A 23,944-nucleotide genomic window follows, 5' to 3' on the forward strand; every position below is an offset into this window, starting at 1 on the left:
CTCTTACTGAATACGTCATCCTGAGTCTTCCAATTTCTCATCATTTGGCTCAGGTGTTTTGCAGGTGTGGAGGGAACCCCTCAAAGCCACAACAGCAGTAGCAGCAGACAAAATACAGGGTTTATATGTCAGTATAGTCATAAAAGCACAAGTTAAAATTCAGAACTCCCTTCCCCTCGCCCCCTAAGGGTTTAAACACTTATTGACACTTCTGCTTGGGAGCACTCAGAGCACCAGCCACAGGGAGTATGGCCTAGCAGGGGTAAGGGAAATGAGGAGGGAATTGCTTGGTTGCATGAAGCTGTATGGTAGTATAGGTCAATGGCTCTGAAGACTGGCACCATTTTCCACAAGCAGTGGTGATTTTAGCTGTTCTCACTCCTGAGGGTGACAAAGCCACAGAGAGCACAGCTGCTGCTGGTATCCTGAATCTGCCCTTGCCTGTATGCTGCTAGCCTGTGTACTGCAATGGTACCTGACAAAGTTGTCACTGACTGGCACAGGAACTTGTCCAACTATGGAGGAAGAAATAAGGCTGCCACCCCTAGAAACCTTTGGTAGCAGATTGCAGAATAACACAACAAAAGTTTCACCAAGATCTCTCAGGAGGATTCAAGGGACATCCCTGCATACATAAACTGCGCTGCATGTCCCCCCACCCATCCCCTGCCAAAAGAGGGGAATGAAAAATAATTCTACCTCTCATTGTTGCACTTCTACCTCTTCTAGTCTGAGTAAATTAATGAAAAGTCAACAGCTGTCTCCTGATAAATTGGGGGTGCCACTGTAATGGGAAATAAATGTACACACTTACCCGAGGTTCCTTCCCCTGTATCAGGCTCTCCTGTGCTTGACTGAGTGGACTGCAGCAGTCTCTCAAACAGGGCCTGGCTCACAACATAGCTGGAACCCCTGGTCACAGCCCCTACCCTCCTCCTCAGTGTTCACGGAAGGGGCCTGAGACTCAAGCTTCTCTGAGAAATCCATGGTAGTATGTGAGGCTGTGATGAGATCTCCCCAAGATACAGCCCGTAGCTCTTTGTAAAAACTGCAGGTCTGTGACTTGGCACCAGATTGATTGTTGGTCTCCCTGGCCTTCTGATATGCCCGACGCAGCTCCTTTACTTTCACAGAGCACTGCTGCCGATTCCTGTCTTATCCCTTGTCCTGCATCCCCCAGCAATTTGCTCATAAATGTCAAAATTTCTACGGCTGGTCTGTAGCCGAGTACTGAGACTCTGGGCAATGTTTGGGAAATAGTGTATGGCTTTGCAGGAATGGGATTCCCTAACTGCAGTGCGGTGATAAATGCCATGCATACCCCAATTTCGGCTCTAGACCATCTTGTGAGATTATACTAACAGAAAGGGCTACTTCTATATCGTATTGCAAGTGCTGGTCCATCACAGGGGTAGTTTCACTGATATCAGTGCGGGGTGGTCAGGGAAGGTGGCTGACACATGCATCTTCAGGAAGTCTGGCCCGTATTGAAAGCTGCAAGCAGGGACTTTCTTTCCAGACCAGAAGATTCCAATAAGGGACGTGGATAGTGCCCACAGTGATCCTGGGAGAACCAGCCTATCCCTTACTTCTGTGGCTCATGAAGCCTTACACTGGAACCTTGAGAGCAGCAAGGAACACTTCAGCAGGTGCAGAATAACCACTGAATGTGCTGCTGGCAGATTAAAGGTGCTGCCCTTTTGGCAGGTTAGATCTCAATGAGGAAAACATTCTCATTGTCAGAGCAGCCTGTTATGCAGAGCACAACATAAGCAGAGCTACCAGGGAAAGTTACCCTGGGGTGGAGCATGTAGGTAGATTGCCTGGTGGCCCATTTTGAGTGGCTAGACACCAGGACTATTAGAGGAGCTCAACAGGGGGCTGCTTGAATCAGGGAGGCTTTGAAGTAGCATTTTGATAATGAGCCCTAGTAATGTTCTTTAATGCATTCAGCCAGGCATTGTTTACTTGCTGCCTTGAATGACCCTTGTACTGATTGCTGCCAAAGCACGAATTGTAGTCTGCAAATACGACGATTGCCATTGTATATGAATTTTAGCAGCAACTACTGTGTGCAGGACACAAAAAGATTCTTTTTATTTCTAAGTCTACATTTTTATTAAACAGCAATACACAGATTTCCATTCCTACACGGACATGACCCTGAGGAGTACTGACTCAAATGAGGCTCTCACAGCTATGTACAAGTCCAGCTGTCATTACGAAACGTGTCCCTAGGGGTCAAGGGCAAGGGGTACTGCGACGGGCTGGGAACATGCGAGGAATGTGTGTGGGGAGTTTGGGGATGGCATGGAATGCAATACTCTACAGGCTACAGGGGAAGTTGAGCACGGATGTGCTCTGCCTGCAGTGCAATCAGTGACCTCAGCATTTCTGTTTGGTCCTCCATCAGCTTTATCATCCGCTCTTGCCCCTGTCTCCTCTCCTGGCTATCCATTCTAAGTTTTTCATTGATCGTCTCTCTCCACGCTCTGCTCTCGCTGTCTGCAGCATCGGTTGATTGCAGCAGTTCTCTAAATATGTCCTCCTTACTCCTCCTGGTTCGCCTCCTTATCTGATGAAGGCGCTCCGCCGGTGCGTAGGAGGTGGCCCTCAAGGACACATCTGCAGAAGGAAAAGAAACAAACAGACGTAGTATTGTGAGTGCACTCACAGCCTTGAATCATAACAGTTACTTACACCTCTTTCTCACTTTCCCTTAGCAAGCACCACAGCACAGCGAGAGCCCAAAACGTGAGTTTGGCCTAGAAGGGAGGGAGACGGAAGGGGCAAGATGGGACAAAGGGTATCACTACAAGTGCCTAGGAACACTACTCTGAATACTGGCACTATTTTTCACAGGCAGGGGTGATCAAAGCTGATATCTCATTCCTGAGGGTAACCAAGGATGCAAGGGTGCATCTCCTGCATGCATGCAGCTTCTGACCGGGTCCGTATGCTGCTCGCCTGTGGCTTGCTTTGGTTCCTGGAGAAGTAACTGCCGATTGGCGTGGCAAAGTTTCCTACAGCGGGGGAAGAAACAAAGCAGTTCTGCCGAGGAATCTTCGGCAGAGGATTGCAAAGTACTGCCAGGAAAGTCTCCTAGAAATTACTATGGAGGATTCCCAGGACATCCTGGTGTGCATTAACAAACTTTTCCGCAGGGCGCCCACTGCATAGCTGCACAGGGTAATGAGAAGCAGGTGCAGAGAGTACCTAGTGTTGTTAATTTCTATCCCTTATCCCACTTTTATCATGTAACAAAATAAAGCAGAGCTCAACCTCCTGTCACCATGCAGTATCAAAGCAAAATGAGTACTTACCAGAGCTCCCCTTTCCTGCATCAGGCATGCCACAGACGGAGTGCTCGGACTGGCTAGACTCCTCCAGAGTCAAAAAGGAGGTCTGGCTCGACTCGCCAGGCCATCGGCTGACCCTGTTGCAGGTCTCTCATCCTCCTCCAGCTTCACTTCCTTGTCCATCACTTTATCCCCAGGGTTGACTTTGCTGGCTGCTGCCTCCAGTCCCCTCCCTCCCCCCCCCACCAAAGTATTCAAGGGACTCTTGGTGGTGGAGCTAGGGTCACCACTGAAGATAGTGTGCAGCTCCTGGTAGAAGTGGCATGTCTTCAGCGCCTCACCAGAGTGACGGTTGCCTCCCTTGCCTTCTGGTACACCTGTCTCAGCTCCTAGATCTTAGCATGGCACTGCTGCATGTCCCTTCTGTGCCCCTTCTCCTGCGTGCCACAAGCAATCTGCCCGCAGGTATCAAAGTTCCTACAGCTGGAGTGGAGTTGTGACTGCTCAGCCTCCTTGCCCCCCAAACCCAACAACTCCAGTGTACTCCAGGGCAGGAGTGCATTTACTGCAGAAAGTCAGCATGGTCAGCTGTGCATTTGCTATGTGAGCTGTCCATGCCGAGTAAACAGGAACAGGAATTTCAAAAATTCCTGGGGCTTTAAAAGGGAGAGAGACTCATGCCTACAGACCTGCAGGTTGGCAAAGTTCAAACTGCTGACCATTGTGGGACACCTCCTGGAGACCTATTAGGACAACATAAGCAAGCGCAGTGTCCACACTGGCACTGCATCGCTCTAACTTCATCACAAAAGGCTCTATGACTCTTGTCAAGGTGGTTTTATGTCAGTGGCGTAGCAGGAGAGTTAAAATCGACGGGACGCACATTGCCGTGTGTACATCATCATTTTGCCGAGGAAAGCTGCTTTTTGACGACAGAACTGTGTAATGCAGACAAGGCTTACAGGTGTGGTGACACTCTGGGGCAAGGGAGCTATACATCAGTACTTTCAGAAGATCTCTCTTCATACAGCTCAGTAGATGCGATTCAGGTTCTTCCAACACTCAAAGATCCTCATGCAAAAGGAACCTAGTTGGTATCAACAAAGTAGGGCACCATGAGGCTGGCTAGGATGAAGCTGATGTTACCAGGGATGGTACAGCTGGACGATGCATATGGTCCTTTCGCCTATTACCTGTAGAAGTGGGCCACGGTCAAAGACAGTTTCTTCATGGAGTCCCTAGTGACTGGAGGACTCTGAGACGGGTACCCGTGTCAGTGTCTAGTGAGGCTGTTTGCTGAGAGATTTCTCAGAGAGCACCATGCTGCAGGTAATCTTTGAGGATGTAGGAACCACAGCAGTACCCAGACCAGACGCAAGGTATACTTGCTACCTGATTTCGGGGACGACTTCTCCCTCTTCTTAGACCCTCTGAAGCTGTTCCCAGGTCTCCGCTCATTGGAGTCAGAGCTGTGAAAGTTGCCAGGGCACTCAGGTTGTCTGAGGTCAAAATACAAGGGGGCCTGAAGTGGTAGCAGGTCTCAAGGAATGCTTCCTGGGGAGAAGATTGAGCCTGTTGTCCCTCAGATTCCTAGACCCGCTCTTAAAACCAGTGCAGACCTTGCACTTAGATGGAACATGCGGCCCTAAGACAGCTGGAATGTCCATCACTAAGGCAAAAAGACCTATTACAGGTCTGGCAGGGTTTTCAGCCTGAGATTTTGGGCATACCCCACAACAGAGAAGGTGAAAGATAAGGAGAGGCCAAGGACAGGTGTGGAGGAGTGAGGGGGGGGACCCCAAAAGCACACACCATGTTTGGGAAATTAATAAAAAAGATTAAAAGAAGTAAGACTAAAATAAGTCAGCTAGCTAAAACTTTGAAGCTAACAGATACCGCAATGCTGCATTTCTAGTTGCAGTTGTTGAGAAGGAACTGGAATAGTGGCGGGTCCACCCTCCTCGATATGCTCTCGGATTGGAGCATGGGGATGTACATGGTGCAGATGTGGACCCCACAGACATTACTACCAAAGATCTCTGATTGAAAGCACACAGACACCTAAAGTGGAGCATCCATAGGGACACCTAGTCAAAGAATATTTACATATCTCTTAACTTAAATCATAAAGACAAGGGGGATGAGGTAATATATTCTATTGGACAAACTTTTGTTGGTGAGACAGACAAGCTTTCGAGCCACAACTTTATTCATGAGTGTAGTCCCATTGACTTCAGTGGGACTAGTCCTATGAGTAAACGTCACAGCTTTAAGCGTTTGTAGGATTGAGTCCAAAATTCAGATTAAATCCAAAAACTAACTTTGGTCTTGACAGGCAGGCAAAGTAGAAACAAATTTCAATTGTTTTGTTTCAAAACATTTTATATGTACACAATGTTATTTGAGATCTTACTTGTTGCTTTGAGTGAAAAGAATTTTTTTTATTTCTAGTTTTCATTTGTTAATTTAAATGACAGCACATGCACTTTGCAAAGAGGCGCCTGAGTAGCTACAGGAAGTGGTTACATGAAAACAGTCTCAAGAAACAAAGTCAGCAAAGGTTGTGCACTAACTTGTACAGTTATTTCCTGGTAACTAAGCTACATTTAAAGTAAGTTTCAAATATGTGTAGCAGCACTGTTAGAATGAGTAAATACACACTCAAGGGCAATAATGACAACTTACCTCTGCCACTTGAACTGCTTCTGCTGCTTGAAGAAGAGGAAGATCTTGATGAAGAGCACGAGGAGGATGTAGTAGTAGTACTAGCAGATGATGTTGATGAAATGGATGATGATCTGCTTCGGCTGCGTTTTCGCTTTCTCTTGTCTTTCCCTTAGGAGAATATAAGGCCTCGTTCATTAGGTTTCAAATAGTGACAACACACAAGCTAATAACTTAAGCTTTGACGGCACATTTTTATAGAAATTAAAATTTAAGACAAGATTTGGTGAAGCCATTAAAAAAATAAAATAAAACCATTGTCCTTGCCTTCTGTCATTTCCAACATAAGTTAGCTAATGACAATGCCAAGCAATGCAATCAAACGTTTTTACTCATGCAAAGCATAGCATACAAATAAGAGTCTTTCTGCAGCAGCTATTGTCCTAGACTAAAGTTTGATTTCATGACTCCCACCTCTGACTTTCATCTCTTCGTGTGATGTAGCGCATGGTGTTCCACATTTCTCATCATGTCTGTTATCCATATCTACTGAAAAGAAATATACATGAATATCACCAAAAAGGCTCTCTTTGAAACATACATGTACAATGGTAGCTGAGATCAAGGAACGTTTCCATGATCAATTCCTATTATTTAGATGGAGGAGGAAAGATAAAAATCAAACTACACCAGGATGAAACATGGGTGTAGGACAGAGGACGGCAACCTTTCAGATGTGGTGTGCCAAGTCTTCATTTATTCATTCTAATCTAAGGTTTCACATGCCAGTAATACATTTTAACATTTTTAGAAGATCTCTTTCTGTAGGTCTATAATATAGAACTAAACTATTGTTGTACGTAAAGTAAATAAGATTTAAAAAATGTTTAAGAAGCTTAATTTGAAATTAATTTAAAATGCAGAGTCCCCTGGACCAGTGGCCAGGACCCAGGCAGTGTGAGTGCCACTGAAAATCAGCTTGCATGCCACCTTTGGCATGGGTGCCACAGGTTGTCTACCCCTGGTGTAGGATCTAATCTTGCTATGCCGGGAACCACACAAAAAAATTCCCAAGTACTGTATGTATGGATGTATATATACATACATACATACGTCACACAAAAATTGCATTCATACTCACCACTTTTATATTCATATCATACATACACATATATATTAGTGTGTAAGTTAATTTAAGACTGTTGTACCTTGATTAAATCAGAAAAATTCTGTGAAACTACACACACGTCATTGTTCAAAGCACATTTTAAAACCAATTTTGCAGACATCTAAGTTTGTACATAATTAACCCCCCGCCCCCCACTATATACTGCCTTCTAGCCAGAAGCCTTACCACAAAGGGCTTCATATACTAAATACAACACAAAACCACTGAAATGCAACCACCTTTGGTGTGGAGCACTCAGCAGACAGTACATATCACATTGCTGAACAGTGGCATAGAGAGGGGGAATTTTGACTAGGATACCAAGGAAAACACTCTCTCTCTCACCAAAAAGTGCCATGTTACCTTTAACATCCATGCATAACACAAGAAAATGCTCCCTACAGCACAATCTTACATCAGCAGGAAGATGACCTGGATGATCTAATAGGTCTTTTTCCATCTTTAAATTCTATGATTCTAATATACAGAATCTGTACTCTAAAATTCTCATCTGACATACACAAAATTGCTTTTTTTTAAACTCATGGTTTTCCACTTTCTAGTGCATTCTGATTTTAAAGCAGTTTACATTAAGAGATCTTTAAATTTGAAATTAATTCATAAGAACATGAAGTGGTTCATTTTTGTATGGTTTACTCTTACTTAATTCCCATAAACAAGCTAGGGAAATATATACATTTGAGAGTTACAGCACTATAAAGCCACCAACAGCGCTGTAACTCACTCCCTGTCCACACTGGCAAGGCACATACAGTGCTGTATCTCCCTGGCTACAGCACTGCTTGTACTCCACCTCCGCGAGAGGAATAAGGAGTATAGCGCTGGGGTGCCAGTGTAAACAAGAAATAATCTTAGTATGCTGTAACTGACCTCCAGAAGCTTCCCATAATCCTTTTAAATAAAGATTACTCTTTGTTTTGTTGCGATACCTCTCTTTTGTTTTGTTGTGAACTCCAGGCTCCCCAAGCTGCTTCTCAAAAAAACAAACAGCTACTGTTTGCTGTGAATGAGCAGAGGCAGGCAGGCTCCCTTTGGAACGCCCACAGCTAGTGTTTGCTTGAAGAGAGGGGGGAGGGAGGGGGCTTGAGGAGAGAAGTGGCATGGCACGCAGGAGGGAGGGAGCGTGGGGGTCTGTTTTGGGGAGGCTGCTTATCAGCTGCTGTTTGCTTTCAGTGAGTGAGAGGGGGTGGGGGAGTGGGTCGGAACTTGCAAGGCAGCTGCTGACAGAGTGTCAGCTCCAAAAATCCACTCTGTCTCTCCCCCACGCTCCCTGTCACACTCCACCCCACCCCTCCTTTTGAAAAGCACGTTGCAGCCATTTGAATGCTGGGATAGCTGCCCATAATGCATTGCTCCCAATGCCGCTGCAGATGCTGCAAATATGGCCACGACAGTGCGCTGTCAGCTGTCAGTTTGGACAGACTGTAGCGCTTTCCCTGCTCAGCTGTACGAAGACAGATTTAACTCCCGGCACTGTACAGCTGCAAGTGTAACCATAGTCTAGATGGTGCTACTATAAGGTGGAAAACTGTTCCTATAGAGTAGTCACAACTGGTTCATAGTCAAGCTGGAAGGGCATATTGAGTGGGGTCCCACAGGCAAGGCTTTGGAGTGGAGCCCGGAGCTGGAGCACGGACCAGTAGGTTTTCGCCCAGAGCTGGAGCAAAAGCGGAACAGAGAAATTCAAAAATTTGATTGCTCCAAATCTCTGCCCATAGGGATCAGTTCTGGGTCCAGTTCTAGTCAATATCCTCACAAATTATTTAAATCAGTGATACTCAGAGCTCAGCGGTTAAGGAGCAAACCAATGATCAATATTACCCAGAAGAGCCATAGTACTGTGAATTCACTGTTTCAGTTGCTGTACTCTCGCTGCAAAATGTATACTTATTTTTATCAACTACAACTGGTTAATAGCATAGTAAAAGCATCCTGACTGGTTAATAATTAAATCAGAGTGTTTTAATATCATATGCTGCAAAGAGCCACAGGGGAGAGAGAGCCACTTGCCGCTTGTGAGCGCCTCAGTCTGAGTATTACTGATTTAGATAATGGCATAGAGAGTACATTTACAAAGTTTGTGAATGACACCACGCTGAAAGCAGTTCCAAGTGGACAGAATTAAAATTCAAATTGATCTGGACAAACTAGAGAAATGGTCTGAAGTAAACAGGATGAAATTCAATAAGGACAAATGCATTGTATTCCACTTAGGAAGGAACAATCAATTACACACAGAATGGGAAATGACTGCCTAGGAAAAAGGGATCTGGGGGTTAAAGTGGATCACAAGCTAAATAGGAGTCAACAATGTAACCCTGTTGAAAAAAAAAGAGGGGGAGAGGGGAATCATTCTGGGATGTTTCAGCAGGAAGGTTGTAAACAAGACATGAGATATAATTCTTCCACGCTATTCCACATTGATTAGGTTTAAGCTAATTGTGTCACGTTCTGGGTGCCAAATTTCAGGAAAGATGTGGACAAATTGGAGAAAGTCCAGAGAAGGAGAACAAAAAGTCCAGGAGGAGAAGAACAAAAAAATATAACCTATGAGTAAGACTGAAAAAACTGTGTTTGTTTAGTCTGGAGAAGAGAAGACTTGGGGGGGGAGTAGAGGGGGAGAGACAGGATAACCGTTTTCAAGTACATAAAATGTTGCTACAAGAATGAGGGAGAAAAAATTGTTCTCCTTATCCTTTGAGGATAGGACAAGAAGCAATGAGCAGAAATTGGAGCAATGGAGGTTTAGGCTGGACATTAGGAAAAACTTTCTAACTCTCAGGGTAGTTAAGCCCTGCAACAAATTGACAGGGAGGTTGTGGAATCTGTGTTACTGGAGGTTTTTAAGAACATTCCTGACAGGTGGTCTAGTTATTACTTAGTCCTACCTTGAGTGCAGGGTGTGACACTACACCCCATATTCTTCATAGAAATATTGTTATAATATGATTATAGCATATCTAAGATGTATTTTATGCAAGATGGGTGTATCATTAGAAAGGTTATGATGTATTGAATATGATTATCCTATTTGTATGCATCTATCATTTCTGTATCTGAAGTTAGGAATATTGACTATGTAACAATTACAACTGGGCTTACACCTGCGGAATGCCCATGAGACAGAATGCAATCAGTCTGGATGGGCCATTAGGGAGAACAATAGGACTTTGAAGATGCTAATCTCCCTTCTTCCTGAGAAGCTGCTTGGGATGCAACAAATGGCTTCTGACTCACAGCTGCTTTGACACTGCAGGTTCATATGATCATGGTACTGGACTCCATCATAGAATACCAATATTTTTCCTCTGAGGGGTGTGGGAACCTCAGTGGCAAAGGGTTCCTGCCATATGTAAAACCTATTTAAGACAGGGGAGTGACTTAATCAGTGTTCATTCCTCACTCAATACCCACTCAGGATGAGTGCTGAAAACATCTAAGAAACAAGGACGGGGGGAGGGAGCTGAGCCCAGGCTGAAAAAGGTGTCTGGCTTGTGAAAGAAATGCCTAAAACAACATTTAATGCGAGAAATGACTACCTGTAACCAGTTTCTTTACTGCAGCGGTAGGCAACCTATGGCACAGGTGCCGAAGGCGGCACACAAGCTGGTTTTCAGTGGCATTCGTATTGCCCAGGTCCTGGTCACTAGTCTGCGGGCTCTACATTTTAAATGAAGCTTCTTAAACATTTTAAAAACCTTATTTGCTTTACATACAACAATTATATATTATAGACTTATAGAAAGAGACCTTCTAAAAACATTAACATGTATTACTGGCACACGAAACCTTAAATGAGAGTGAATAAATGAAGACTCGGCACACCACCTCTGAAGCATTGGCCTGCTAAAGCCAGGGTTGTGAGTTCAATCCTTGAGGGGGCCACTTAGGGATCTGGGGCAAAAACTGGTCCTGCTAGTGAAGGCAGGGGGCTGCACTCGATGATCTTTCAAGGTCCCTTCCAGTTCTAGGAGACTGGTATATCTCCAATTTACTAGTGTATTAAGCTTAGTTTGTTTTATTTGCTCAGTAATCTGCTTTGATCTATTTGGTATCCCTTATAATCACTTAAAATCTATCTTTTGTAGCTGATAAACTTGTTTTTGTTTTCTCTAAAACGAGTTTGTGGAATTCATAACGGGGGTGGAGGGGGAAGAAAGAGCTGTGCTTCCTCCACGTTGAAGGAGGGGGTGAGTTTCATGAGCTTTCGCTGTATAGTCCTCTGTGCAGCACAAGACAATATAATTTTGGGTTTACACTTTAGAGGGGGTGTGCACTTAAGTGATGGGCAATTCCTTAGCTGAAGCCTTCCCATGCAGAGCTGATTTCAGTGTCTGTGTCTTTCTGCAGCTCGGTGTGTCCCTACCTGCGTGTGTGCTGGAGGAGGCTCGAGGGCCTGGCTCAACAGAACAGCGTTAAGGGAGCCCAGGTTGGTGGAACAGGCAGGCTCACTGGTATGGAGTGTGAGGAGAGAGTAACCCATCACACAGGGGACTGGACTACATGAGCTATTGAGATCCCTTCCAGTCCTATACTTCTATGATTCCATTCATAGCTGTTTTAGTGCAGGTCATTAGTACTTAGTGTTCGGCTCTTAAGATAGTAGGAGATTACAGCAAAACATCCATGCTATGCGATATCCAGTCAACATGACCTCAGAGCAGCGGATGGCACACAGTTAAAGAGACAACCTGTCCTGGCATCATGCAAAGCAATATGGGGTAGCAGTTTGCAGACTGCCGAGCTAGAGGAAATGGGTGGAGCACACACATATACATTAGTCCACACTAACTCAATACACAATGAACTTAATACATTTTCAGAGTGAATTGCAGAACATGGCCAATTAGTATACTTTGAAGAATTGTGTTGTATGGATACAAGTCACTTGAATGCACACTAAGTAAAGTTAGTGTGGACTAAACCCCTGTGTAGACAAGCCTGTGGTGTCTGCAAAATATAAAATGAGGCTAATACTTACCTACTTTTCAAAACGACATAGATATGAATACTATAAGTGAATGATTATGTCATGTAAACTTTTTAGACAGTACTACAAGGAGATAGATGTGGAAATTTATTTAATCCATTTAAATTCCCAAAGACTTCAAAGGGATGAGGAAACAATGCAATATGTTGATAGCATCACTTAAATGCAACTTTATAGAAATAATTAAATTAAAATCTCATGCAAATTAAAATCATTTAAAAAAATCTCAAAAGGAGAAAAACTGCTATGAGCACGATATAAGCCTATGACAACAAATTAATTCTGCATTAAAACTACTCTCTGCATCAGATGATCTAATGCCAAAGGGATCACAGCATGAATAACCTTACACACCTTAAAAAAGACAGGCACAATCAGGCTAAGTTAAACATTTCACGCCCAAAAATGAATCTACTGTAAAATCTTTCATTTTCTTCAGTTTTTAACCATAAAATTTAGTGCCAAGGAACTAAAAAGATTATGATGTTCAGCATTTATTATAAATTTTATTCAAAAGACTGAATACAGTGGCATATGTACAAGTGCAATCCTGAAAAATATCAGAAAACCAAAAGGAAGTCAAAATACTCTTCTTTGCTAGGCTTCCTAATACACAGTGCAGGTTAATTTGCAGTGGCACGTGCACATGTACATGGATTTCTGAGATGACATCTGAAAGTTAAAAATGTGCTTAACCCAACACATGCTATTATGCACAGCATCACACTGTGCGGGTCACAACTGTGAGCCTCAGTGTTTGAGAGTAACGACAAAAGGCACGTGGAGTCAGCAAGATTAGCTCTGGGGAGGGATATACATCTCTCTTTCAATCCCTTATTGTTAGGGCAAAGATTGTCCTTCAACGACCAGCACCTGAGGAAGCTTATCAACCACCTCTGGATTAGTGAGCAAGTCAGTGATATGCAGAACCACCATGTGGCCAACTCTAGCAACAGTTGGTCTATTACTTAAAACCCCAGCTCCGGGAGTCAGGTTATTACAGGAGAATCTCAGCTTCCATTAAAAAAGCAAGTTTCTGCTGCTTAGGGCGGTAGAGAAAACCACGGCCCCAAGCGCCCTCTGAGGCAGCAGAGAAGCCCCTGCCCCACGTTATCCCCAGGGGCTGGAACTAGGGACGCCGCAACACGCCTGCCGGCGGTGGTTTCCACCCTACGCGGGGTTTACGGCTCGGGTCCCTGGCTCACACCAGCCCCACTGCACAGATTGCTCCAGCGCCCCGGGGGTCTCGCTACAGCTCACGGTTTTTAAGCCAACCGCGTGATGTGGCGGGGTCTGGGCCCGCCGTTTTGAACAGGGGCGGGTGCCACAGAGGTTCCAGGCAGAGCGGGGCGGGTAAGTGAACCGCCCCACCCCCCGCCGCGATGTACCTGGGGGAGCTTCTGCCAGGGCCGCGGCCCGGAGACAGCTCCACGCCTCGCTCCCTCTCCCTGCGGGAGGCCAACAGGGAGCTCCCGCGGGGAGCCATCAGCCGCAGCGAGTGCCGAGCGGGGCCGCGGCTGGGCGGGGCGGGCGGTGTAGCGCCGCGCGGGAAAGGGCGGGAGAAGCGGGGCAGACAGCGGCCGGGGAGAGGGGAAGGAGACGCTGCTTCCCGGGCGCCCGCGCTGCGCCGCGCCTAGCACTTACCAGGGCCCAGATTCCCCACCTCAGCGGCCAGCGTCCCCGTTACCCGGAAGCACAAAGCTGACCCGACCGGAAGGGAATAGGGGCTACATCCGGGAGATCCGCGGGGGACGGGCCTGAGTTCAGAGCTGCTGAGTGTCTCCCAATGGGACAACCTATGTGCGGGGCCCTCCCCCGCGCTTACCTCGCACATGGTGCGTGCGGCCAGCCCCCGCCCAACAGAGCAGCTGCGGGGGGCCACGCCCAACGCAGGGGGCGGGCTCACGGCTGCCACGTTCTGCGCGGCCTGTCTCAGAAGCTAATGAGGATAAATCAACGGGCGCGCGCCGTATGTAAATGAGCATGTAGGTTCGTAACTCAACGCTCGGCGCGTGTGCGTCAGCTAAGCTCCGCCCGCAGCGGTCCGGCCTGTGGCTCAAAGGGGCCCGTGGAGGGCCTGGGAGATCGCTCCTCCCGGGGGTTTGTCCCACAGCCCGGCAGCCGCTTGCAGGGCTGGGCAGGAGCCGCGGCGGGCAGCGCTTCCTCCAGCGCTCGCCCCGGGGCTGCCGCGCCGCTGGGCTCAGCTCCGCTCCCACAACCGGACTGGCGTCTCCAGTCCCACGTTTGTTTTTAAGCCGCCAGCGCCTCCCCCCGTTTTGACCTAGGTACATGTTCCCGGCGGCGAGGGCCGGCCGCGATTGCTAGGGAGCGACACTCGCTGCTGAAGTTAAGCTTTGTGACCAACATCGCCACCTTATCAGCAGCCTTCGGTCGCCCTAACTTCTCGCTTTTCTGCGTTTGGCTGCACACGTCGATGAGCCGGGGTGGCAGTGTTTGTGTGCGAGGAGTGAAAGTGACGTTTACTGACACCAGTAAAAATCTGATCTCTGGGAGCCTGGCAATAAAGCAAGCCCCACCCTTTCTTGTATACAGATGTTAGTTGCGTTTCCTGCTGCACTTTCTCCTATGCATGTAAATTACATTCCTTGGCAAAACGCATTGCCTGCCAAATTGGACAGTGTACCTTAGTATCAGAGGGGTAGCCCTGTTAGTCTGGATCTGTAAAAGCAGCAAAGAGTCCTGTGGCTCCTTATAGACTAACAGATGTTTTGGAGCATGAGCTTTTGTGGGTGAATACCCACTTCCTCAGATGCATGTAGTGGAAATCTCCAGGGGCAGGTGTGTGTGTAATATATATATATGCAGGCAAGCTAGAGATAACGAGATAGTTCAATCAGGGAGGATGAGGCCCTGTTCTAGCAGTTGAGGTGTGAAAACCAAGGGAGGAGAAACTGGTTCTGTAATTGACAAGCCATTCAAAGTCTTTGTTTAATCCTGAGCGGATGGTGTCAAATTTGCAGATGAACTGAAGCTCAGCAGTTTCTCTTTGAAGTCTAGTCCTGAAGTTTTTTTGCTGCAGGATGGCCACCTTAAGGTCTGCTATAGTGTGAGCAGGGAGGCTGAAGTGTTCTCCTACAGGACATGCGGGTGCCCATAGCTGTGCCACTGATCTGGAGATATATATTGTCACAGACAGTAAACAAAAATTCATGGCCTGGGACCTGTCCATGACTTGTACTATAGACCCCGACTAAATCTTGAGTGTTGGCAGCTGTGTAGTGTAGTGTAGTGTGAATTATAAACTGGTATGTGCAGCTGCCTTAGGATGTTAAAATACGTAAGACCCTTACATAAATAAGGTGCTTTTCATTTTCTTTGTAATACAAAGGAGTGTCCTTTCTTGGGTCCATAGCAAAAACTCTGGGATGCAAATAGCTTTTCAGTATCCCATTCTCTTCTGTAAAAACTGTTTAAAAATTCCGGCTGAAGTATTGTTAACGCCACAACCACTTTAGAAGGATGGTGAAGTTCAGTTTATTTTTTACGTTATTTTACAGGTACAGGTATGACAATGGGATAGAAAAATCACAATATATTAGTAAAGAGTTATCCAAAAAGGCTAAAAACTGGTCAATAAATACATTAAAAACATACCACATATTGCTGCAGAAATATCGTATACTCATTAGGTTAAATATACATTCGCATTGAAAATTTTTTGGTGTTTTCCATGCAAGTTACAACTTGTCTTTTCTATAACATCTATGCTATGCAACATTTTTTGCTTACTAGGAACAGGATGATATCTAAACTCCACATTATAAGAAGTAAAAACACCTGACTAAACAAAATCCCAACTCTCAACTGCTTTTATAAATAAGTTGATTAAAATGCGATCACCCTTAAAAATGTAATTCACTGAGCAAATGCTTTATAAAAGGAGCTTTAAAAAGGAAGCTGTTACCATAAACCCAAAATGGGTTGCTTGTGCTTCAGCATATATTTCTTTAAATTATTTTTAAAAACTATATTCCTGGGAAATAAGTAAATATAGTCAACAATTAGAGAATGAGAGATTGCATTATGGATTGGATGAAGGTTTAACATGCTTCAAAATCTGTCCAAGAACACACTAAACATTTGTCAACATCACAAAACCATCACCTACTCTAACCATTTGAAATGGAGTTCTAGTAATACTTAGTTCTTTGCATGCTCAAAGCACTGCACAAACATCTTCTAATTAATTCTAACACCCCTGTGATGCAAGTATTATCCCCATTTTACAGTTGGGGAAATAGAGGCTGAGGGAGTTAAGTGACTTGCTCAAGTCCAGACCATGCCCTCCCACTCTCTGAGTTCTATAATACTTTTCTGTATTTTACTACTAACATTCTAGGAGTTTTATGGAAACAGGTGGTAGGTATCACTTCCATCAGTCCTAGTAGTCATTATTCATATTACATAATTTTGAAAGTTACAGCACAGATGTTGATTTTTTTTTTACAGTAACATTAGATCCACTTTAATGCACCCTGTTGAGTCACAAAGTTCTAGCATGCTGCATCTTTTTAAACACACGCCCATTCTTTTCAAAACAAAGTATTAAAGATATAAGATCAAATCCTGCTCTCTAGTACAGGTGCAACAGCTATTAAACTCAGTGAGAACTGCAGTTGTACAACAGATAACAGAATTTGGCCCATAGCATCTGTCCCTGGGAACATCTATAATCCCCACAGTGGCCCAGTATATACTGGCACAGTACCACAGTAGCATCGAAATAGAAATATACCACTAAGATGTGGAAACGTAGCAGCATGTAGGGAGAACTTTCCAATTTTAACAATATGCCTATCTGGACCATGTCTCATAATCCATCTGAGAACACTGGAAGTTAAATTTCTACCAGTCTGGAAATTTCATCTAAGACAGCGAAGGCAAAAATATCATGTTTTATGCCAATTACCTAAAGCTACAGCATTCAGCCTATATTAAGATTTCTATATGAAATGTCAGGGCACATTTGTGATTTTACTCATTCTTGTCCTTTTCCTGCATTTTCTACCTAGTTCCCTAAAGTCTTTGCTCCACTTTGGTTTCTGTCCTCTTGCCACAAGCTTACTCCAAATTCTTCCTGATGTCTTGCTGCCTTTTCAGAAGAGCCTCTAAGTTTGTCCCCACTGTTGGGCTGCAGGAGCAACTAATTACATTTCCATATCTAGCTATCTCTGATTTGCAAGCGAAGACAGACATCTATATTCTATTACTTGTACCCACAAAATGATTATGGATGCACAATGAGAGCCTTCTTAAAAGTGTCCATAAAGCTTTTGCAAGGCACACATGCACTTGTCCCCATTCCTTCCTTGATAGTTGTTCCTGTAATCCGCAGTGTTTGAACTTGGCTTGTTTACACAGCCAGTTTCTCCCCAAAACCCATACCCAGGCATACATTCACCTGCAATGGAGAGGGAACTCAGAGCAAAATTCCCAGCTGTCTCACTTCATCTGAGCTGCAAAACAAAGCCTGAAAGAAACGAGGGTCAAATTCCTAAAGTGCAGAGTACCCACAGTTGGGGCTGGGTTTTCATGAGACCTCAGCTCCCAGTTAGGCCCCTAGATTGTGAGCTCTTTGGGGCAGACACAGGCTTTATATTCTGTGTTTGTACAGCACCTAGCACAGCAGGGGTCCTGCTCTGTGACAACAGCCACAAACTCTATGGTAATATAAATACTAATAAATGAAGTAGTCAGACTTCCAGATGTGCTCAGCAACTAGCAATTCCTTTTGAGGGCTGCTGTGCATGGAGCACTTTTGAAAAGCTCATTCTTTATTTAAAGTAGGACTGTCAAGCGATTAAAAAAATCACAATTAATTGCACGATTAATCGAACAGTTAATAACAAGATACAATTTATTTAAATATTTTTGATGTTTTCCATATTTTCCAATGTATTTATTTCAATTACAATACAGAATACAAAGTGTACAGTGTTCACTTTATATTTATTTTTTATTATAAATATTTGAACTGTACAAAATAGTATTTTTCTATTCACCTAATACAAAGTACTGTAGTGCAATCTCTATCATAAAAGTTGATCTTAGAAATGTAGAATAAAGTACAAAAAATAATTGCATTCAAAAATAAAACAATCTAAAAGTTTAGAGCCTGCAAGTCCACTCAGTCCTATTTGTTTAGCCAATCACTCAGAGAAACAAGTTTGTTTACATTAGGCAGAGATAATGGTCCCCGCTTCTTGTTCACAATGTTTGCATGGCACTGTTGTAGCTGGCGTCGCAAGATATTTACATGCCAGATGCACTAAAGATTCACATGTCCCTTCATACTTCAACCACCATTTCAGAGGACATGTGTGCATGCGGATGATGGGTTCTGCTCGATGATAATCCAAAGCAGTGTGGACCGACGCATGTTCATTTTCATCATGTGAGTCAAAAGCCACCAGCAGAAGTTTGATTTTCTTTTTTGTTGGTTTGGGTTCTGTAGTTTCTGCATTGGAGAGTTGCTCTTTTAAGACTTCTGAAGGCATGCTCCATACCTCATCCCTCTCAGATTTTGGAAGGCAATTCAGATTCTTAAACCTTGGGTCAAGTGCTGTATCTATCCTTAGAAATCTCACATTGGTGCCTTCTTTGTGATCTGTCAACTGCAGTAAAAAAGTGTTCTTAAAATAAACGCGCTGGGTCATCATCCGAGACTTCTATAACATGAAATATATGACAGAATGCAGGTGACACAAAGCAGGAGACATACAGTTCTCCCCCAAGAAGTTCAGTCACAAATTTAATTAACACATTTTTTTAACGAGCATTATCAGCATGGAAACATGTCCTCTGGAATGGTGGCTGAAGCATGAAGGGGCATACGAATGTTTAGCCTATCTGGCACGTAAAGACCTTGCAATGCCAGCTACAGAAGTGCCATGTGAACGCCTGTTCTCACTTTCAGGTGACACTGTAAACAAGAAGTGGGCAGCATTATCTCCTGTAAATGTAAACAAACTTGTTTGTCTTAGGGAATGGCTGAACAAGAAGTAGGACTGAGTGGACTTGTAGGCTCTGAAGTATTAGACTTTTTTTGGTTTTAGTGCAGTTATGTAACAAACAACAAAAATTCTATATTTGCAAGTTGCACTTTCATAATACAGAGATTACACTACAGTATGTGTATGAGGTGAATTGAAAAACTCTTTTGTTTGCCATTGTTACAGTGCAAATATTTGTAATAAACAATATAAAGTGAGCAGTCTACTTTGTAAACTGTGTTGTAATTGAAATCAATATATTTAAAAATTTAGAAAAACATCCAAAATATTTAATAAATTTTAATTGGTATTCTATTGTTTAACAGTGTGATTAAAACTGCGATTAATGGTGATTAATTTTTAATCACAATTAATTTTTTTGAGTTAATCGCATGAGTTAACTGTGATTAACCAACAGCCCTAATTTAAAGCAATGCTTCCCCAAACACATCCTCTTAGGTTAGGGGTTTGTTATAGAAGTGGATAGGTAGGGTTCTGTGGCCTGCTTTGTACAGGAGGTCAGACTAGATCATCATATTGGTCCCTTCTGACCCTAAAGTCTATGAGTCTTTTCTCTGTCTTTGTGGAATGCTGCATGTTAGCAGGAACCCTTCAAGTGCAGTTTTCCAAAGTTCTGAGCCACTGCAGGGCTGTTAAGCCACACAAAAAAAATACTCCACAGGCAGCAGAGAAGCAAAAGTTTTAGAGCTTTTGCCCCTGCCTTCGAGCAGTGGACTCAACTGGTCTGCTACTCTTGTAGGTTAGTAGATGGGCTGAGAACTCTAATAACGACCATATCTTGGGAGGCAATAAGCACCAGCAGCTTCCACTGACTTCTAATGGGGACTGGGGATGCTCATCACAAATTGGGATCTGGCCCGAAGCACCAAGCAGGAACATAGGGGACACTAATGACCTCACTGGGATTTGTGGGTGCTCAGCACAGCTGAGTAAGCAGGCCAGAACTATAAGACATCTTCATCCAGACTTTCCAATAACTAGGCGCTCTGAAATTCCTGGCTAGGTTTTTTCTACCTGGCTCACCTTTTCTCCCTCATTTTTTTTAAAGGCAGGGTGCTGCTGGGATCAGGATTCATCTCTTCATATTCAGGCAGTGTTGAAATGATTCCCTCGCAAAACCACAAGAAATGTACCTAGACACCACTATGATGGGAGCCCTATCGATGTTTATAAGTGACTGGAACCACAAACTTGCCTGGGTTCCAAAGGGCCTACTGTAGTTTCCTCTTAAAATGCCAGTCTTGAGATGTGAGCCAAGCATTCACTCCCAAAATATATTGAACAGAGTCAAAATACTGGTTTGAATACATTGATCTGGTTCACACCGTCAAACTGGACTTATGGATCCCCTAAATACAGCATTGAAAAAAAAGAAAGAAAGGGTGGTGGCTTTGGCAACTCAGCAGCTATTATGCAGTCAAAAATATGGTTGGACGAGTGGCAATTCACCGTTGTATGAGATTGGCCAATCGTCACTGAGAGAAAGCATTTCTTTGTCATTAAAACAGTCATGTCTTCCAGGTACTTCATAATTCCTCTAGGTCAGTTAAATCCACAACAACCTTCATGAACAAAGTGTCATCTTTGACATAAGTGTTCTTTGCGTTCTCCAGCACAGCGTGCGCCACAAACCTTGGGCATCCAGAGGCAATATTCATCTCTCCATCTGGCCTTTTGAAACTGCTGCTGTTAGGGTCAGCTCTGAAGACTTCCACAATGTGATTTTTTTTCCCACTTTGGTCCAGAAGCATAAGTGTAACTTTTTGCTTGAAAGGCCATGGTAGCAACGAATCAAACTCCCCTCTCATCACTACGAAGTATAGGGAGACATGCGTCCCTTTTCCTGAGCCATCCCCATTCAGATATGCTCGTGCACATAACCTGTACCCACAGCGGCTGGTATAAAAAGGCTGGCTGAATATAGAGACAATGCGGCCTTCCATGGCTTCTTTTTTCTTCATCTTGTAGTCCATGATTTTCCAGATTAGTTTTCCATTGTAACATGTGCCCTCCAAAAGCTTAAACCGCTCTTCGTTTTTATTGAGCTGTGCTTTGTGAATACTGATATGGACATCATGTTCGGTGGACTGGCCTTCCAAAACAACTGGGGAAGGAAGACACATGAAACATCCAGTTAGGGAAAAATGTCATTGAGACAAAGTGAATTACAGACCAGGGGACAGTAACAACTAAGTGGCTAGAGCCCAGCGTTTAGAAATAACTGGGGAATCAGAGGAATTACACAAGACAATTATCTTTGTGCACTGGCCATTTCAGTGAGTCTGCTGCTATTAACATACTTTGAGTCAAGAGAATCCTCTTAATTCCAGCACAAAAGACCCCCGTTTGAAGGCTGCAGACACACATGCATCTTAGAGACGTGACAGGGATGCAAACTTTGGATTTGGATCCCAACTTCCTTCAAGTTTGGGTGTGTTTAGCTATACGAGGTTTTGGTTCAGATTTGTCTGAAACATACATCTGTATTCTAGTCATTTATTAAAAAAGCATTTCTTTGTAATTAAAACAGTTGTGTTCCAGGTACTTATCATAATTCCTCTAGGTCAGTTAAATTCACAGCTTTCAAGAATGGAGTGTCATCTTTGACATAGGTGTTTTTTGCATTCTCCAGCACAGTGAGTGCCACTGATTATTCTAATAATTTATGCTAGTGTTTTCAGGTTGTAGCAGGAAAAATAACCTGACACTATGGGGCCTAATTCTGAGCTCACAGGTGAGAGTGAGGAGTAACACCATAGAAATGAAAGGAGAACCAAGCCCCATGTGTCCTACAATAGCAGAGCCTTACAGGCTGCACCACAAAAGCAGCTTACATAGAACTCTGTTGTACATAAATTTCCTGAATCTGACCTAACAACTACAGTAACAAAAGCAGCCCACTGGAATTTAAGGAAACAACAGGGTAATGAATAGCAGCATAACATAAGTACAGTGGAAGTTATCAAAAAGTGTAATCTTCCTGTAGTAAATTTACCCTGACACACATAGACGAATGTTTTTAACTTCAGAATCCTATACTATCAAAAAGTGTAACTATCCTACAGTGAAGTTAACTGCCACCGCAGTTACAAACATTGTCACCCAAAGGGCTGTGCACCAAGAACTCTGGTTGTAAAAGAAGGGTGGACAGAGGGTGCAATTCAGTGTAAGTTATTGCAAAGGTTTACCTGTCATCCATGAATATCAAAGACATTTATCACAGAAACAACAACACAGTTTTGGTTAAGCTTTTTGTTAAGGCTGATGTTCATCTTGAAGAGCCTCATCAGGCTAATGTGTGCAAACAAGTTGATGGGGAAGTGATCTAAACTGATAAACAACATCACAGCCTCTAGTAACACCAGTTTTTACTCAAAAAATACAAAACAAAAAAATCGGAGCATACCTAAACGCTGATCATATGTCTCCATAAAGGCAATCTTCTGCTTTATATTTTCAATAGTCTCCAGCAGTGGCCTCAGGTCAAATTTACTTTGCTGCTGGTTTGACACTTGTATTAGCTGCCTCACTTGTGTTTCCAGCCATGCAGATTTATCAATATGACTGGCAAGAGTCTTCAAGTTTAATGCAGGAGTAGGGAAATGAACACACATTAATAAAATTAATCATTTCATTTCAGATTTAAAAATGTCTTTGTACAATAGTAATATTAACTACATATTACATTCAAGAGTATCCTTGTTTGCCTTTGGAATCCTTCAAATGTTTCCTCATGATTAATTCAACATTCATTCACTAAGAATCAATTTCTAATTCATTACCATTCACCATTTATTACCTTCATTTCAACTGATTTGATTACTCTAATTTATACCAGCATAACTGAAATTGAAAACTGGCCCTATGAGTCCTATTCAGCATGTCTTACTCTGACCGAACTCCCATGGAACTCCCATATTAGTTATAATGGGAAGGCTGTATGTATTATACTTTAAAAAACAATAGTGGTTTAAATCCATATATGGGGCACAGTTCACTCCAGAGATCAATCCAAATTCACGCAATAAATGGCTTTGAACACTGGTGTTTGCTATTGTCCTGGCATCAATTACAACTATTGCTGGATAACTGTATTGCAGGCAATAAAAAAGCAATTTGTCAGAAAGATAATGTAAATGTCTCACCTGGGTGTTTACCATCAAATTGCTGTTTTTACCAAGCAGCTGTGCAAACTGTCTGAAATCCTTTTCACACTTTTTAACTGTGTCTGCTAGCTGTTGGATTTTAATCTCTTTAAATTCCAAACTCTTATATAGGTCAGATATCTAAACAATGGAAAAATGAAGAGTGAAAACTCAAGACTATCCAAAGCATCCAGGAAATAGATTAAAACGTATGGAAGCTATATAGGTACACCTGTAAAGGTTTATTGATGTGACTGCACCAACATAGCTAGATATAGCGACTATTTTCCTATTTCAAAACGTTAACCCAAAATCCCTGGATGGGGCAGTGGTGGGGATGGAATCCCTGTCTGTGTGTAAAAACCATGAGCTTTTATTGGCTTAGCTCAGAGGTAGGCAACCTATGGCACAGGTGCCAAAGGTGGCACATCAGCTGATTTTCAGTGGCACTCACACTGTCTGGGTCCTGGCCACCAGTCAGGGGGGCTCTGCATTTTAATTTAATTTTAAATGAAGCTTCTTAAACATTTTAAAAAACCTTATTTACTTTGCATACAACAACAGTTCAGTTATATATTATAGGCTAATAGAAAGAGACCTTCTAAAAACGTTAAAATGTATTA

The 23,944-nt window shown here is 43.5% G+C and overlaps 2 protein-coding genes across 5 annotated transcripts in view; both read right to left on the bottom strand.

Annotated features, from left to right (window-relative positions):
- Window positions 1-2,073: 2,073 nt before the first annotated feature.
- Window positions 2,074-14,142, bottom strand: LOC115649054 (pinin-like). Of its 3 annotated transcripts, none has more exons than XM_030557579.1 (4): window positions 13,968-14,142; window positions 6,438-6,509; window positions 5,985-6,134; window positions 2,074-2,625 (listed from the first exon to the last, which is right to left on the bottom strand). In XM_030557579.1, the coding sequence occupies exons 1-4, from the start codon at window positions 14,125-14,127 to the stop codon at window positions 2,333-2,335; spliced, it is 675 nt and encodes a 224-aa protein (XP_030413439.1). In that variant the 5' UTR covers window positions 14,128-14,142; the 3' UTR covers window positions 2,074-2,332. The 3 variants fall into 3 exon arrangements, with proteins under 3 accessions (XP_030413439.1, XP_030413438.1, XP_030413440.1); XM_030557578.1 differs by having other exon boundaries at window positions 6,438-6,512; XM_030557580.1 differs by lacking the exon at window positions 13,968-14,142 and adding an exon at window positions 13,531-13,633.
- Window positions 14,143-19,517: 5,375 nt separating this feature from the next.
- The window catches only part of TRAF5 (TNF receptor associated factor 5), a 34,258-nt gene continuing 29,831 nt past the window's right edge, over window positions 19,518-23,944 (bottom strand). For both annotated transcript variants that reach the window (XM_030557583.1, XM_030557582.1), the window contains 3 exons: window positions 23,322-23,462; window positions 22,583-22,751; window positions 19,518-21,280 (listed from right to left, as the gene is read on the bottom strand). In XM_030557583.1, coding sequence (XP_030413443.1) covers window positions 20,703-21,280; window positions 22,583-22,751; window positions 23,322-23,462 — 888 coding nt within the window. In that variant the 3' untranslated portion in view covers window positions 19,518-20,702. The remainder of the gene's footprint in view (window positions 21,281-22,582; window positions 22,752-23,321; window positions 23,463-23,944) is intronic.

This window comes from Gopherus evgoodei, chromosome 3 (assembly GCF_007399415.2).
Source record: "Gopherus evgoodei ecotype Sinaloan lineage chromosome 3, rGopEvg1_v1.p, whole genome shotgun sequence".
In the NCBI taxonomy this organism is placed as follows: Eukaryota; Metazoa; Chordata; order Testudines; family Testudinidae; genus Gopherus; species Gopherus evgoodei.